The following is a 17,048-nucleotide window of genomic DNA, read 5'->3' on the forward strand; positions in this document are numbered from 1 at the left end:
GGGGACCACTGTATTCTTTTCGAGCCTTCAGGGGAGCTTGGGTCCCTAGACACCCTTCTTTAGCCAAGAAATCACTTACTTGACCCCAGAGTGGGTGGGAAGGGGTTTGATGGTGGTAGTGCTGAGGGGCTTGAGATGGATTGAGAACTCTGAGACACAGGAAGTTTGAGACCAAGGTGTTTACTGGGTGAGCCACAGGATGCACTAGGGCTGGGGGCAGGTGCTCAGGTGGGCTTCTTGTCAGCAACGCAGGTGTAGTCGGTGCCGGGGTCCTGCAAGGAGTCTTCCCTTTCCTGGTGGCCATGGCCAGGCGGCTCCCTGCAGGGCAGCCGCTGCAGAGATGCGTAGTGGAGCTCCTGCTCCTGCTCCTGCTCCTGCTCCGGGAGCTGGGCCTGGGCCTGGGCCGGGCGGGCACACAGGCTGGCAGGGGTCACAGGGCCTCTCCCATCCTTCCCTGTGAGCTTCCGCCCCACCCCACCCCACCCCACCCCACTTTCTTCATTACTTCCTCAGTCCCCTCTCCCTCCCTCCCTCTCCCTCTCCCTCCCTCCCTCCCTCCCTCCCTATCCCTTCCTCCCCTCCCCCACCCTCCCTCCTCCTCCCCCTCCCCTCCCCCTCCCCTCCCCCTCCCTCCCCCTCCCTCCTCCTCCCCTTCCCTCCCCCCTCCTCCCTGCTCCTCTTCCTTCCTCTCCCTCTCCCTCTCCCTCCCTCCTCCTCTCCCTCCCTCCCCTCCCTCTCCCTCCTTTCCCTCCCTGCTCTCCCTCCCCTCCCTCCTCAGTCTGGGTCCTTCCCCTCATTGCCCTTCCTCACGTGTGTCTCACTCTCTCCCCCTCTTACTCTGTCCTGGTGTCTGTTTCCTTTTCCCAGTGTCTCCTTCCTTCTCTCTGACTTTCTCTTTCACTCTTTGTCTCTCTCATTTGGGCCTCTCTCTCTTTCTCTTTTCTGTCTTATTTCCTCTTCCTATATCTGTACCATTTCTTTCCTCTTTTCTACTCATTCTCTTATTTCTCTCCTTTTGCCTCTTATTTTCTCACCGACTCACACCCCTGCTTGCTCTCTCTTCCCTCGCCCCCATCTCTGTCTCAGGCCCTCCTGCTGCCCCTCACCCCCATCCCTGGCCCCGGACTCACCCAGCTCCTCTCCAGCTTCCTCACTGGAAGAAAGGAAGCAGCTCAGCGTGACCAGCTCTGGTGGCCCAGCCCGGCCCCCTGACCCCCCCGCCCCCCCACCACCAGCGGTGGCTCCTCGCTGCTGACTCTCCTGTGGTTCCCACAGCCAAAGCCTGGCCTCTCCACTTGGACAGTCTCCCCTCCCTCTCCCCAGCTTCTCCCCTTCCTCCCAGGGTGTGTCGGGCTGCAGGCGCCCTGGGAGAGCAGTAGGAAGGATGCGGGTGGGGCATTGCTGCGGGCGATGAGGGGGTCAGGGCAGGCTCACCTCTCCGATGGAGCCGACACAGACAGGCGGACAGAACAGCCACAACCACAGCCAGGAGGCCCCCCAGCCCCCAGCTCGCATAGAGGAAAGGCCATTTGCAGTCTGTGGGGAAAAGCGGTGAGTGTCAGAGGGCCCCTCGCCCTCTCCACTGACCCCGCCCTCCCGGTGCCTCTCTAGGAGTTTCAGAGGCAGAACAGCAGCCCTCAGGAATCCCTCACCGTCCTGTCACCTGGCCTCCCAGCAGAGGCCCCGCCCACCATCGTTTAATCACTGACCCCTGAGCCCTCTCACCCCTCGGAGGCTCCCCCTGCCACCCCACTGCTCCCCCCACCGCCCAGTCCCTGGCCCGCTCCCCCCCCCCCCCAACTCTGCACCCGCTGTGCCTGGGCCGGGCGAGGCCACCTCACCTGATGGGGTAGCACCACAAGCTGTCATTGGGCTGGGCTCGGGAGACTGGTCCCAGAGAGCAAGCCTGGCCCCTGCCCAGCGGCCAAAGTGGCCTGGGGCGAGTCACGTGCCTCGAGTTCCTCATCGGTAAAGCCGGCCTCTGTCTCAATCTTCCCAGGCCCAGCAGCCTCGCTCCTGCCCTGTCCTGCCCTGGCACTTCCCGTCACCCCGCTCATGGCTGGGCATAGGGGCTGTGGTGCCATCTCCCCGTGGGGACCCGCCCCCTTCCCTCCGCCCGCTGGGCTGACAGCGGCGCCTGGGCCTCTCCAGCCCCGAACAGTTCTGGGTTCTGCTCTGGGTTCTGTTCCGGAAGAGCGATGGCGGGGGAGGAGCAGGGTGTGGGTGCGAGTGGGGACGGTGGAAAGGCAGGTGGGCAGTGTCCAGCCCCCTGGCAGCTCGGCAGGGCGGGCAGATCCTGCTGGCGAGGGCAGGAGCCTCTGGGGCCCCTAACTTCCCTTCAGGCTTCCTGCCCAGCAACCGCTTGTTCCTGTTTGCGGGCAGGAAGGAGGCCTCGGACTTTGCCCCAGAGCCGGATGCACTGACCAGGGCGTGGAAACAGCCTCCTGGGCCCGAGAGGAACTGCTGTGTGGGGGTGTGGGGGTGTGGGGGTGCGGGGGAAGGGGGGCAGCAGCCCAGGTGGCAGGAGGCTCCAGGCGGCCACTAGGGGAGGAGGGCAGGAGTGGGCTGCTTTTCACTTTGGAGGGATCCGAGACGGAGGCTGGGCAGGTCTCCTCTGGGGCCCAGGGAGCCTCAAAGCCATGCTCTCCCGCCCCTCATAGCCTCATCTCAGTCTGGGTGTCTGTTGGCTCTCCCTGCCAAGGATCCCTGCTCTCTCCCAGCTGTGGCCTGCAGGCGGGGTGGGGGGTGGGAGGCGGAGGGCGACTCTAGAGGACAGCACAGCAGAGCTGCCTGGGGAAGCAAGTGCTCACCAAGGCACTCCACCCCCTCTGGCTTCAGCCTCTCCCTCAGCCTTGGTGTCTCCCGGCACAGCACCGTTAGAGAGGAAGTTGGGCTTCGAGGGTGAGGGTTAGGGCATCCTTCCTTTCAGACCCCTGGGATGGAGCACCCTCTGGGTTTCAGCAGTCCTACTGACCCTGAGGGAGCCGGTGACTTCGCCTCCTCAGGGGGCTTCCCTGACTGACTTTCCCATGACTTCCCACACTGCTCCGCTGAAGCTCGTGACTCGGTGTATGGTGGACACACACCTGGCTCCTGCACCACCTGGTGTCTGGGAGTCTGTCTGTCTGTCTCTCTCTCTCTCTCTCTCAGTGCATGGTTGCTGATTTACAAACCACAAAGTCAAAGGCAGCCGGACTAAGTCTAATGGGCACTGCTCTTAGATCTAGGGTTGGTGACTGGTTAGTGTTCGGAAAGGAGGGATGGCCGTCCAGGTGGACTTCCTGCCGGAGGCAGCATTCTCAGGTTAGGCACAAAGGTAAGCAAGGGCAGTGGTCTGAGGCCCTCTGGGCAGAGGCTGGAGGAAGGCTGGAGGACTGCAGCCGGTTCCTGAGGAGGCGGAGACTGGGGAGCTCATGTGTAGGCCAGGGCTCAGGAGATGTGGTGCCTGAGTCCACGTGCATTTGCATTTTCTTCTCCAAATTCAGAAACTTTCTGCTACTTCCTCCCTCTCTCCCTCCACAGTGCTCCCTACTGCAGGACAGGAGGACAATATTCAGTTCATTAAAAAAAAAAAGATTTGCCGTAACCGGTTTGGCTCAGCGGATAGAGCGTCAGCCTGCGGACTGAAGGGTCCCAGGTTCGATTCCGGTCAAGGACACGTACATGGGTTGCAAGCACATCCCCAGTGGGAGGTGTGCAGGAGGCGGCTGATCGATGTTTCTCTCTCATCGATGTTTATAACTCTATCTCTCTCCCTTCCTCTTTGTAAAAAATCAATAAAATATATATTAAAAAAGATTTATTATTAAAAAGTTTAAATAGAGAAAAATGGAAAGAATTGAACAGTGCACATATCCCTACCACCTAGAGTCTACAATGAGCGTTTTTCTACATTTGTTTTATCACTTATTGTTCATCTCATTATTGCATACCTTTCAAAGTTGTAAACACCAGTCCATTCCATCTCTAACCTCTTGGCCATGTTTATCATTGACGAGTTCAGTGTCTGCTTCTCCATTTCTTTCTCGGAGGGCCGAGGGAGGCGACGCTCGCATGCAGCCACGTACACAAATCTGAAGCCAGCACTTAGCTTTTCAACTGTCTCGTGGTCAAGGCTCTGAAGCCAGACTGCCTGGGTTTCAAATCCTGATTCTACCATTACTGTGTGACCTTCCACAAGTTCCTTAACCTCTTTGTGTCTCTTACAGGATTTTTGTCAGGATTAAAATAATTATTATAAAGTGTGTAGATCTGTGGCAGGCATATGCTAAGTGCTATTTGCTGATTAGCCATATCTATATATCTATATCTATATCTATCTATCTATCTATCTATATATATATATAATATTTTTTAATTGATTTCAGAGAGGAAGAGAGAGGTAGAAACATCAATGATGAGAGGGAATCATTGATTGGCTGCCTCCTGCACGTTGGATCAAGCCTGCAACCCAGACATGTGCCCTTGACCGGAATTGAACCTGGGACCCTTCCATCCGCAGGCTGATGCTATATCCACTGAGCCAAATCAGCTAGGGCCCTATTAGCTATATTATTGTTATTATCCAAACACATGCCCTTGAGAAGGGGAGATGATGTGCAACCACCTCTAACGTCCTCGGGCCGGCCTTCCCCTCAGCCCCCACCGCACTGTCCACCACGGCCTTCATCGGGTCAGTGCTGCTTGGTTTGGCTTGCTCATTCGTTGGTCATTTCTTCTTAACATTCAGTCAGCAGCTACTCAATGGCTGGGACTCTTCTGGGTGCCAAGCTCTTTGGGGGGGTGCCGTATGGCTCTTCTGTGCACTCCGGAGCCAGGGAGGTGATGCTCCCCCATCCTCCTCAGCGAGGCAGGCCCCCCGCAGCTGCCATCGCTGTGCAGCCAGTTCTGGGGGCTGGGGGGGAGAGGGGGGAGCATGGGAATGGAGGTCAGTCCAGTGCAGGGATAGCTCTTCTCAGGGACATCTATCACTCAAGACCCCCGTTCTGGACCTCAGGGCTGGGGTGCAGCCCTCTGTGCAGCACCCGCATCTGGGGGGCAGAGGGCTGCAGGCTGTGCTGGGTATCGGGAGTTTTGTGTTCTCATTGCAGCTTTGCTGCCAGGCTTTCTGCAAGCCACCTGCCCTGCTGGGGCGCATCTCCCCCCCACCCCCCCACTGAGCCAGGAGATCGCTAAGACACCCTCCAGATCTACCCTGAAAGCCTGCCTCCTCGCCTCCACTCCTTCCCCAGTTCAAGGAACCCAGGCATCCAGCTGCCCCACCCCAGCTCTGGGTAAACAGGAAGCTGGGTGAGGGGAGCAGGGGTGTGTGGAAAGTCCCAGCCAGGTGTGTGGGTCTATGGGGAGGGGGTGGCCCCACCCCTGAGATATGAAAGCCCCCCTGCCCTGGCCCTGGCTCAGTCTCCATGGGGGCACTGGAGCTGGAGGGCTGGGGGAGGAGGCCCCAGGGGAAGGGCTGCCTCCTGCTGGCTGTGGCAGGAACCACCTCCCTGGTGACCCTGCTGCTGGCTGTGCCGCTCACTGTCCTGGCTGTGCTGGTGGTGGCGCCCCAGAAGCAAGGGCTGGTGAGTGGCTGCAGTCGGTGCCCAGGGGGCTTGGTGCTGCTCATGCTCGCTCACCTCTGCTACGTCCAGGGGGCCCTGTGTCACCTGCTCAGCTGGCCTGTCTGGTCGCCTCTTGGTTGGTTCTTTCCCATGTTCCTGTGATGCTGTTGCCTCCTGATATCTCCAAGCCCCTTCCTGGTTGTCTGTCTGTCTTCTTCCTCTTCCCAAGACATGCTCGGGCTCCTGTCGCTCTGCCCAGTGTATCTGCCTGGCTTGCTCTCCCTTCCAGGGAGATGGGTGTTGGGCTGGGAGGTTGGGTCTCCATTGGCAGGGGTGGGGTTGGCATCAGCTACGGCTGAACTCTGGGCACCGTGACCCTCCTCCCCGTCCAGGTAGCAGAGACCACTGACCCCGGGGCGCAAGCACGGGCCCAGCCGCGACTCGGTAAGAGCAGGCTGTCCCCCTCCCGCTCCAGCCCCCCGGGACTCCTCGCCCCATCCATCTGCAGCCCCAGATACTCTGCTCTTCCTCCGGGAATCCCTGGGCCCTGGCGCCCTGCCCTCTCAGGGGGTCGGGGCGTGGTGGCCGCCCTGCCCCAATCCTGGGCTCTCGCCCCTTCCAGGGCCCCAGGAGCTGCCGGAGCAGGACGCAGAAAGCGATCCCAGCCCCGGGCTCCCAGCTGCCCACCTCATAGGTAAGGACCTCGGAGACCTGCCCAGCCCGGGCAGCTGCTCGCCGGCGGGGAGAGCCCTGTGCTCCGCCGGGCGGTGCGCCAGTTCCCACGGGCTCTGCGCCCTCGCCCCTCGGAGCCCCCTTCCGCCGGCCCCGCGCCCGCGCCCCCGACGGCGCTCCCTGGGACGGGGACGGGACCCGAGAGCCGCCCTCTCTCCGCAGGCGCCTGGACGCCGGGCGGCGGGCTGGGCTGGGAGGCGGCCAAGGAGGAGGCGTTCCTGCGGAGCGGCGCGCACTTCGGCGCCGCGGGGCTGGCGCTGCCGCGGGACGGCCTCTACTACCTCTACTGCCACGTGGGCTACCGCGGCCGGGCGCCCCCCGCCGACCGCGACCCCCTGGCCCGCGGGCTCACGCTGCAGAGCCGGCTGTACCGGGCGGGCGGCGCCTACGGCCGCGGGGCCCCCGAGCTGCTGCTGGAGGGCGCGGAGACCGTGCGCCCCGCGCTGGACGCGCCCGGGAGGCTGTGGTACGCGAGCGTGGGCTTCGGCGGCCTGGCGCGGCTGCGGCGCGGCGAGCGCGTGTTCGTCAACATCAGCCACCCCGCCCTGGTGGACTCCCGCCGCGGGAAGACCTTCTTCGGGGCCGTGATGGTGGGCTGACGCCGCCCGCGGGGACGGGCTTCGCGGCCGGGGGTGGGGGGACCCGGGCGCGGGGCCGCTGCTGTGAGCCGACAATAAAGAACGCGCCCGCGAGGCTGAGCCACGTGTCTGGTCGGGGCGGCGGTTAGGCAGCCTCTGCGCTTCCCTGGGCGCTCGCCGCCAGGCAGGACTCCACGCGGCCGGTCCCCGTCTCCGCCTGAACGGCCTGGCGCCAGCATTGGCCGGTTGGAGGGTAGAGGGAAGGGGAGCTCCTCAAACCCCAAAGCATCTCCAAGCACCTGATTCTCAGAGCCGCAGCACCCCCCCGCACCCCCCTCCGGCAGTGAGGGGGCATTGCTGGAAAAGGCGAGCGCCGCTCAGAAAGGCCCAGCCGCAGGAGCAGCCCTGCCGGTGCCGAGGAGCAGCCATTGCCGGGGAGCAGCCGGTGCCGGGAAGCAGCCACTGCCGGGGAGCAGCCGGTGCCGGGGAGCAGCCACTGCCGGGGAGCAGCCGGTGCCGGGGAGCAGCCACTGCCGGGGAGCAGCCATTGCCGGGGAGCAGCCATTGCCGGGGAGCAGCCGGTGCCGGGAAGCAGCCTTGTGGGTGCTGGGCAGCAGCTGGTGCCGAGGAGCAGCCATTGCCGGGGAGCAGCCGGAGAGGCCCGGCAGGACTGCCCCAGCCCATTCGCTCCTGGGCTGCAGGGAGGAGGCCGGAGAGAGCTGGGCGGGTGAGAGAGAGAGAGAGACGGCCTGGGATGGTGTCTGGGACGCCATGGAGAACGTGAGGAGGAGAGGAGGAAAAGATGATGCCACCTTCCGGGGATGGAAAGTTCTCACCTCTCTATCACACTTCAGGCCCCTTCCCGGAGTGGGCCAGTGTGGGGGGCCTGGGGTGAGTAACAGCAGTCCTCTCACCCCATGACTGACTTTCAGCCCCAGCGGGGGAGGCGGAGGGGGACCCAAGGCCCTATCTAGGTCACCCCAGTGGGTCACCCGCCCTGCGGCACACCGCATGGTTTCCCCTGCCCGCTGTTGCCTGTAGTTCATTTCTTCACTCTACTACTCATTTCCCCTTTTGATCAGGATTTTTTCTCTTAGACAACATCGTAGATCAAACAAAACATTTTAAAGTCCCTGGATGTCAAGGTGGCAGTGCCTTCCTTGGACCTGGCGTGGCCCTCAGAGTGGGCACATGGGCTAGAGACACGCTTGCCTATGAGTTTACAGTCAGCTCAGTATTTGTGCCGAGTTTTAGGTTGAAGCATTAGGAAAGGACCAGTTGAGATATTACTCACATGTACCGGTTCCAGGGACTAGGTCAGTTCAGTGAAGCAGTTGTCTCATTTTAGGAGGCCGTGATGCGGTGGCTCCCAAAATGACTGGTAGGCCTCTGGTGCAAATAACGCGCCTCTCCATGGAAACAAAAGAAAACAGTGTGTAAGACTGGAGCTGCCCATCAGCCCTCCCTGAGCTCTGGAGGCAGCCAGTCCAGAAGGGTTCTAGATGTCTGCTCGTCGCCTTCCGATGGCGGGAGCGGCGCAGGCTGACGGTTGCCCTGCTCTGCAGCTTGAATGTCTCTGGGGATCTTGCTTCTGCAGGCACAAAGCCCGTCAGTGGGTGAGCTGCTGGGATTTCTCTGACGCTTATGTCAAGTCGTCCCTTTAGCGTGTGTGACTTGGGAAAGGGCAGTTTTAGTTCTCAAGGATTACAAATCAAAGGATTCGAGAAAGAATGGAAGTGTCAGTTTGGAGATGCATAGCCAGATGTTAGAAGAAACTAGAAGAATTCAAGATCTGGTCCAGTTTACCTGTATGAACAAAACCTCCAAAGAACCGGTTTAACTCAGTGGTGACAGCGTTGGCCTGAAGACTGAAGGGTCCAGGGTCGATAGCGGTCAAAGGCACAGGTGACGATTAACAGTAATGACAAAATAATAATAATAATAATAATGAACAGCACTAGAATCTAATATCCAGAAAGGTGTGTTAAACAATTTTGCTCTCTAAAATAACCCTCATTGTTACCAAATATAGCCAAGACCAATTTGTTTGTGAAATAAATCTAGTTTCAATAAAGTTGGCTTGTTATTTACATAGGAACAGCAAGAATGGTAAGTAACCGTATAGGCTTTTAAAAATCTGCTTGACCCGGCTGGTGTGCCTCAGTGGTCACAGTTCAATTTCTGGTTGTGGGCTTGATTCCCATGGGGGCCGTGCAGGAGGCAGCCAGTCAGTGATTCTCTCTAATCATTGATGTTTCCATCTCTCTCTCCCTCTCTCTTTCTCTCTAAAATCAATAAAAAAAATTTTAAAAAACAATCTTCTTTGCTGGAATTTGTCATAAGGAATCTTCATAAGGAACTTTAAAGGCCCCTGCGGCCAGAACAGCCACGGCAGGGACTCACCATCAGACACCGCCTGCAGTACCATAGACGTGGTGAGTTCCTCTCTTCTCGAGGTTCCCCGAGGAACTGAGGGCCCTGCACCTGCAGGAAGTGGCCTCTTCACTCATCTGGTAAGGCTTCCCAGACGCTGCAAGCAGGGGCTGGCCGGCGGTGCCAACGGTTTCCTTAGCTTCCGTAAGCCACTCCTAATCCCTTGGAGCTGTCTGCTCCTATCTGAATCTATGCACATCTCCCTCAAGTAGGACATTCCACTGAAAGCCTCGGTACCATAACCACTTTCCAAATGTGTCCTCTGACAAGGAGAACAGGTTCTTATTCATGTACGCAAATAGCAATGTTGCCATGAAAATAAGAATACTTACTGTGATTTCTGAATCCTGGAGGAATCAAGTAGGTAGAAAAAAGTCAATGTTTCAATTCTGCTTACAAAGGTATAATTGCTCTAATTCACAGGTTGCTAAAGAAAAAATATTTGTCTAGGAAAAAAAAAAAAGTAAAGAAGCAGCAATATTTCAAATAAGAAGTCATAAAAATTGTAATCATCCTCATCAATTCATTCAGTCCTAGGGTATTAATTCTTGCTGGTTTTGCTCTTTTTGTTAACTTTGAGGAATCCAGTTTTTCTTTAAAAAAATATTTTTATTGATTTCAGAGAGGAAGGGAGAGGGAGAGAGAGATAGAAACATCAATGATGATGGAGAATCATTGATCAGCTGCCTCCTGCAGGCCCCGCACTGGGGACCGAGCCTGAATCCCAGGTATGTGCCCTTGACGGAATCGAACCCGGGACCCTTCAGTCTGCAGGCTGACGCTCTGTCCATTGAGCCAAATTGGCTAGAGCTCCAGTTTTTCTTTAGAGTTCTGCAAATCCTCATCCAGTCCTAAGGTATAATCTAACAGTTAAACAGAAATATGTATTTTAGAGTAAGTGTCAGAGTCCTCAACATGAGTGTCTCTGAAGATGAAACATTTGCAAAAAAAATCAGAATAAGAGTGACTCCGTAAATGACGGTGAGAATGATGTGGTTAAAGATCTGATCACAATGCAATTGACAAAGAAATTTGCTTTTCTCTGCAACACACAACATTTTGAGATAAGTAGAATTACATTATACATTATAATTACATGAAAACATTATATCAGGATATTGTAGATTCCTAGAATTTTAATACAATTTCTAGAACATTTATTTTAATAATGATATTGCATACAAGTATAACACAATTATTGTTTCTTATTTGACAATGCTTCCCATGTAATTTTAGCAACTCAAATAGACCTAACTAGTTTATTTTCCTCCTTTTTTTGTTTTTAAATATATTTTTATTGACTTCAGAGAGAAGAAGGGAGAGAGAAACATCAAAGATGAGAATCATTGACCTGCTGCCTCCTGCAGGCCCCCACTGGGGATTGAGCCCCCACCCTGGGCGAGCACCCTGCTGGGAACCGCACCCTGACCTCCTGGCTCCTGGGTGACACTCAGCACTGAGCCACCCGGCCGGCTGTTTTCCTCCTCCTATAGAGAGAGAAGGAGCATCCTTTAAAATGCGTCATGGATTCTTCTTAAAAATCTCAAAAGTTATCTTTAGGTTAGGAAAGAAAGGGCTCCAATTTTTTAATTTTGGGAAGTTTGTCAAACATTTCAAAAGTTTAAAAGTAACTGGTCAGCTTTCTGAGGGGTCCCGCTCACCGCTGGTGTTGGCCGCCGTGGGACTCGGGGCTCCCCGGGAGGGCCGAGGCTGGAGGCAGAGGGACACGTCTCCGCCCAACAGACAGACAGACAGACAGACAGACAGCCGGCCGGCCGGGGCGGCTCTGGCGGGGCCGGTGCCGACCCCTCAGGTCACTGCAGCGGCGCCTTTGCCCAAACCGTGAGGTGTCCTGGGCCCCGCGCTGCGCTCCGCTTGGGCCATGGCGCCGGCCCAGGGGAGGCGGTGGTGGCAGGAGAGGGAGAGCCCCAACCGGCGCCCTCACCCCTCCTGGCCCAGCGGCGGAGGGAAGCCCCTGCCGCGGGGCCACCGCCTGTCCCGGGCTCGGGCTCCCGGGTGTGCAACCCCTGGGATGAGCCCGACCGTGTCCGCGCTGCGTGTCTTGTCCCTGCTGTTTGTTCCCCAAGAGGCCTTTGGTTTGCACCCCAGGTCTCCGGCCGTGTGGCCCTCACTGGGGGGCCGGGACCTGTTGTCATTGTGTGCAAAGCCCCGAAGGAGCTGTTCCCGCAGGAAAGCCGCAGGCTGGCCAGCCCACAGCTGCCTCTGTGCTGAGCAACACTAGCTAGTCGTCACATGCCCATCTATCACAGCTTTGGTTGTTAATGTAAAACTACAAAAATATTAAAATGATTCTTTAAAAGTAATAAATAAATAATAAACATAATGGTCAAATAGGATCATAGGTCCCTGTCAAGCAATACGTGGTTACGTTTAATCATTGTGCCGATTAAAGACTTCACAGGCAAATGCAGAAAGTTAAATATTTGTAAACAAAACTTAGCTCTTTTAATATTAAGAAGACTATTTACTTAAGCAATTAAAGACCTAATGGTACAGAGAACATAAAATAATTTTAATAAAACACAGGATATTTGCTTTCTCTTTATAATTTACTAGAGGCCCATTGCACGAAGAGATTCATGCAATAGGCCTTCCCTTCCCCTGGCTGCCGGCACCAGGGACCCAGGCCTTTGCTCCACCGGAGCCTTCAGTCTTCGAAGCTCCCTCTCCGCCTATGCCTACGTATTCAAATTAACCGCCATCTTTGTTGGGTTAATTTGCATACTCTCCTGATTGGCTGGTGAGCATAGCAGAACGACAATTTATTATCTTGACTGATGTAGCTCAGTGGTTGAGCATCAGCCCATGAACCAGGAGGTCACGGTTCAGTTCCAGTCAGGGCACATACCCAGGTTGTGGGGGGCATGGCATGCAGAAGACAGCCAATCAATGATTCTCTCTCATCATTGATGTTTCTGTCTCTCTCCCTCACCCTTCCTCTCTGAATCAATAAAAAGAAAATTTAAGAAAGAGTATACCAATAGTATAGAAAAACTTGATCCTTTTTTTCATTTTTAAAATTTCTTTATTTGATTAAATTATTACATATATGTTCTTATCCTCACATTACCCCCCCCCCTCCCACCCCCACTCATGCCCTCATCCCCCTGTTGTCTGTGTCCATTGGTTAGGCCTATATGCATGCATATAAGTCCTTTGGTTGATCTCTCCCCCTTACCCCCACCCTCCTACCTTCCCTCTGAGGTTTGATGGTCTGATAGTTGTTTCTCTGTCTCTGGATCTGTTTTTGCTCATCAGTGTATGTTGTTCATTATATTGCATAAATGAGTGAGATCATGTGATATTTATCTTTCTCTGACTGGCTTATTTCACTTAGCATAATGCTCTCCAGTTCCATCCATGCTGTTGCAAATGGTAAGAACTCCTTTTTTACAGCAGCATAGTATTCCATTGTATAGATGTATCACAGTTTTTTAATCCACTCATCTGCTGATGGGCACTTAGGCTGTTTCCAAATCTTAGCTATTGTGAATTGAAAACTTTTTCCTTTTAACAGAGAAAACTAAATTCTAATTTTTGATACTTACATTTATTTACTTAATTAAACTCTTTTTTTGTTGTTGTTAATCCTCACCCGAGGATATTTTTCCATTGATTTTTATTTTTTATTTTATTTTATTTTTTATTCACAGCAGCTTTATTGGTAATAGCCCAAAACTGAAGCAACCCAAATATCCACTAACAGCTGAGTGGACAGAAAGCAACTGCAGTATCTCCGTACAATGGAACAGCACCCAACAATACAAATGAATAAGCTGTTGGTACATGTAACAAGATGGGTTAATCTGAAAACAATTGTGATTAATGAAAAAGCCAGGGCCCCACTCCCCAGGAAGCATAATAATCTAGAAAATGCTAGCTGTTGTTTGCAAATCGTGGGAAAGGGGTTTGAAAGGACTGGGAGGAAAGGGCCCTAAAGAAGCCCCTTGTGCTTTGCTGGACACGTTCCCTGTCTTGATTCCGGTCATGGCTCCTCAGGCGTGTACATGTGCCGAACATGTCATACTCCTGGTATGTGCAGTCTTTTCATGTCAATCACACATCGATAGAAAACACACGTATTCGCCCTCCTCTTGCCAGGTCACATCTGCCAGCTATTCTGGTGCTACCATATCCCTCGCCCCATGACTTAAAGGGGGAGCCCTGAAGCGAGGAATGAAGTCCATTCATTTCCACGTCACACACAGGCATCCTGTGCCCTCTCCCGGGGCTTCTCTCGTCAGCGCTGGTGCAGTGATGGCCATGCCTTCAGCAGCCCGGGAGGAGGAACCCACGAACCTCTACTCCGACAGCGGCCGTGGCCACAGGAGATGCAGACGTCTGAGGGTCCCGAGAACTTCTGTACCCTCTCCTCCGACACGGGCGTTTGTAGACGACCCCTTTGTAACAGACACAGAACCTCTCATTTCCAGTCAGCCCCGCGCAGTGGTCTAAGTATTGCTACACAAAGCATGACTCGCACCTTGCCCTGCAGGCCTTCCAGGCGCTGACACCTGCCCACGGATCCTGGACACCAGGGACTGGCTCCCATAGATCCAGGGGACAGAAAGCCCCCACACGTGCTGGGGAGGATGGGACGTCTCCTACGAAAAAGGGACCCGGCTCACTGCGCTTCCAGAAGCGCTGGAGGCTTCTCAGCATGAACTCTGGCCTCCAGAGAGCCCGGGTGTCCAGGCCGCAGGACCAGGCACACCACGTCTCAATCGTTTCCCCGCAAGCCTCGGACAGGAATGCAGACCAGGCCCAACTGGACTGAGGTCTGTCCTCTGCCCTCCTGCTGTCCCTTCTCAGGCGCATGAAGTTGGTGCCAACGAAGGTGTTCCTCCCTTCGTGTTGGCAGAACCCAGGCTCCTCTCAATCGATGTCCCTCCCACAGGGAGCAGGCCCTCCCGGAGCTGCCATGACGCCCTGCAGGCCTGCACCACAGCGGACCGGAGCTTCGGGGCAGCAGTTGGGGTGGGGGGTGGGGGGCGGTGGGGGGGGGGGGGCGGGGGCTGGAAGAGGACCAATGACTTAGAGTCCAGGCTGCTTGAAGGGAAGCCTGTGTGGGAATGCCCAGCAGACTCCTGCTCAGATCCTGTGGCCAGAGGTCGACCAGGTCCTCTCAGAACCCGTCAGGGGAAGTGAGGACCTTCCGTGGCTCGGAGCGCAGGGATCCCCACCAGGGAATGGCCCGTGTGCAGGGTCTGCCTTCCCTGAGCTACTGGAGTGATTGACACGCAGGGGGACCCACAGCTGGAGGCAGCGATGGCTTCTGCCAAAGGCACTGGCACTGACAAAACCGTCAAGAGCTCTAGGCAGCTCGGAAAGTGCAGCGTCGCTCATGAAGACTCCCAGCTCATGCATTCACGGGGAGTGTCCCGGGCGGGCGCACGCCTGTACGAGGCTCGCCCGCCGGCCGTGCTCACAGAACCCCCTCCGGTGTGAGGCTGAGGACGAACACGGAGAGGCTCATACCCCGAGTCACAGGCCCTTCCTGAGTGTGAGCCTCCTGGGGCTAAACCAGTCTCAGGCGCAGCCAAAGGGCCCCGAAACTGCCGCGTCATGAGGCCTCGCTCCAGCGTGAACCTTCTGGTGCCGAGCCACCTGGGAACTCCCGCTGCAGGCCTCCCCGCACTCGCCGCACTGGTCGGGCCTCTCCGGTGTGGGTGTGCACGCGCTGGTGCTGGAGCTGGAGCAGGGGGAGCTCCCGCTGCAGGCCTCCCGCACTCGCCGCACTGGTCCGGCCTCTCCGGTGTGGGTGTGCGCGCGCTGGTGCTGGAGCTGGAGCAGGGGGAGCTCCCGCTGCAGGCCTCCCGCACTCGCTGCAGTCCTAGGGCCGCTCCCGGGGTGAAACCTCTGGTGCTGGGCCAGCGTGTCTTCGCGGCTGAAGGCCTTGCCACAGTCGCTGCACGTGTAGCGCCTTTTCGGGGTGCAGTGTCCGGTGCACCTTTAGGTGGGACAGGTGATCGAAGGCCTCCCCACACTCCTCACACACCGGTGCTGCTTCCCCGCTGTTAGTGTCCGGGGGAATGAGAGCCGATTTCTCCTGGGACACACTTCCGCGGGGCGGGCATCCGACGGCCCCCCTTCCGTGTGAGTCACCCGCTTTCCGGCGGCGGGAAGGTGCTCAGGAAGGCCGATGCTCTATCTGCAGGCCGATGCTCTATCCACTGAGCCAAACCAGCTAGGGCCCTAATTTTAATCTTATTTAGCTTGACCACACATAAAATTCTTTTCTCAAGATTCCTTTTTCACAAACCTTTCACAACTTTCCTGTCCCTCTTAATTTGTCTCTTCTCACTCATTCAGAAATAACTAACTTGTTTTACTTTTTAAACTTTTTAAAAAATATATTCTTACTGATTTTAGAAAGGAAGGGAGAGGGAAAGAGAGATAGAAACATCATTGATCAGCTCTCTCCTTCACGCCCCCAACTGTGGATTGAGCCCTCAACCAGGCATGTGCCCTTGATCAGAATTGAACCGGGACCCTCAGTCTGCAGGCCAACATTCTATCCACCGAGCCAAACTGGCTAGGGCTAACCAACTTATTTTAGGACAAGCCATTTTCTTTTCTTTCTTTTATTTTTTTTTAAATTTCTTAAAGTATTACAAAGAGTATTACACATGTCTCCTTTTTTTCCCCTCTTGACATTCCCCCAGCTTCCTCCACCCCCCAGTGTCTTGTGTCCATTGGTTATTCTCATATGCATGCATACAAGTCCTTCGGTTGATCTCCTAACCCCCCCCCCCCCACCCCTCCCCAGGGTTCCCACTGTAGTTTGACATTCTGCTCAATGCTGCTCTGCCTCTGTATCCATTTTTGTTCATCAGTCTATAATGGTTCTTATTATCCATAAATGAGTGAGTTCATGTGGTATTTTTCTCAGCTTCCCAGGGACCGTCTCAGTCTCACAGGGGCCATCCCAGCCTCACAAGGGCCGTCTCAGCCTCACAGGGGCCGCCTCAACTTCACAGGGGCCATTGCAAGCTCACCGGAGCCGTCTCGACCTCACCGGGGCCGTTTCAACCTCACTGGGGCCATTGCAACCCCACTGTGGCCGTCTCAATCTCACTGGGGCCGTCTCAACCTCACCAGGGGCATCTCAGCCTCACCGGGGCCGTCCCAGCCTCACCAGGGCCGTTTCAGCCTCACCGGGGCTGTTTCAACCTCACCGGGGCCGTCTCAACCCCACTGGGGCTGTCCCACCCCCACCGGGGCCGTCCCAGCCTCACCGGGGCCGTCTCAGCCTCATGGGCGCTGTCCCAGTCTCTCGGGGGCGGCCTCTGCCCCACGGGGGCCGCCTCGGCCCCATGGGGGCTGCCTCGGCCTCACGGGGGCCGTCTCAGCAACACGAAGTTTGGCATTCTGTCCTTTGTTGGGCGGCTCCTTGCAGGACAAAATCTCCAGGCATTCCTGGTGGCTGAATATCTGGTATGCTTGCTTGGATTTCGTTTTCTACCAAGTGCACAGACTGCCTGTCTGCCGTCTCCCAGCATCCCATGTGTGACTGGATCTGGTGGACCTGCCTGTGTGTTTGCTGGTACAGTGGTTCCACGTCGCTGGCCCGCCGGGTCTGGCTCCGGCTCCAGCTTCCTCCGAACCTGATTCTGCTTCTTGAGTGTGCCCCTATGTATGCGAGGAGTTGAAATCTGCATTCTGCTGGGCTGGGCTGCAAAAGCGCCAGTGGTTCTCTTTGTGCCACTAGCACAGCTTGGGTGGGGATATAAATGAGTAG

General features: G+C 56.1%; 2 protein-coding genes across 2 annotated transcripts; one reads left to right on the forward strand and one right to left on the reverse strand.

The window, feature by feature from the left end:
- Positions 1 to 164: 164 nt before the first annotated feature.
- Positions 165 to 2,418, reverse strand: LST1 (leukocyte specific transcript 1). The gene is made up of 4 exons (XM_070418941.1): positions 1,842 to 2,418; positions 1,435 to 1,536; positions 1,131 to 1,153; positions 165 to 398 (listed from the first exon to the last, which is right to left on the reverse strand). The coding sequence occupies exons 1-4, from the start codon at positions 1,867 to 1,869 to the stop codon at positions 225 to 227; spliced, it is 327 nt and encodes a 108-aa protein (XP_070275042.1). The 5' UTR covers positions 1,870 to 2,418; the 3' UTR covers positions 165 to 224.
- Positions 2,419 to 3,174: 756 nt separating this feature from the next.
- On the forward strand, positions 3,175 to 9,119 carry LTB (lymphotoxin beta). Its single transcript, XM_070418940.1, has 5 exons — positions 3,175 to 3,316; positions 5,091 to 5,564; positions 5,936 to 5,987; positions 6,166 to 6,237; positions 6,438 to 9,119. Exons 2-5 carry the CDS (start codon positions 5,406 to 5,408, stop codon positions 6,872 to 6,874), a joined length of 720 nt encoding a protein of 239 aa, XP_070275041.1. The 5' UTR covers positions 3,175 to 3,316; positions 5,091 to 5,405; the 3' UTR covers positions 6,875 to 9,119.
- The last annotated feature ends 7,929 nt before the right edge of the window (positions 9,120 to 17,048 follow it).

Source organism: Myotis yumanensis, unplaced genomic scaffold (assembly GCF_028538775.1).
Source record: "Myotis yumanensis isolate MYYU_CA2020_CCGP unplaced genomic scaffold, mMyoYum1.0.hap1 SCAF_6, whole genome shotgun sequence".
Classification (NCBI taxonomy): Eukaryota; Metazoa; Chordata; class Mammalia; order Chiroptera; family Vespertilionidae; genus Myotis; species Myotis yumanensis.

What these genes read in the sequence shown, in the direction of transcription:
- LST1 (XM_070418941.1), bottom strand. Translation starts at nt 1,869, where the DNA reads ATGACAGCTTGTGGTGCTACCCCATCAG. An exon ending in GTGTCGGCTCCATCGGAGAG is followed by an intron (nt 1,154 to 1,434) that starts GTGAGCCTGCCC and finishes CCTTTCTTCCAG; the next exon opens with TGAGGAAGCTGGAGAGGAGC. An exon ending in GGAAGCTGGAGAGGAGCTGG is followed by an intron (nt 399 to 1,130) that starts GTGAGTCCGGGG and finishes CGCCCGGCCCAG; the next exon opens with GCCCAGGCCCAGCTCCCGGA.
- LTB (XM_070418940.1), top strand. Translation starts at nt 5,406, where the DNA reads ATGGGGGCACTGGAGCTGGAGGGCTGGGGGAGGAGGCCCCAGGGGAAG. An exon ending in CGCCCCAGAAGCAAGGGCTG is followed by an intron (nt 5,565 to 5,935) that starts GTGAGTGGCTGC and finishes CTCCCCGTCCAG; the next exon opens with GTAGCAGAGACCACTGACCC. An exon ending in CCCAGCTGCCCACCTCATAG is followed by an intron (nt 6,238 to 6,437) that starts GTAAGGACCTCG and finishes CTCTCTCCGCAG; the next exon opens with GCGCCTGGACGCCGGGCGGC.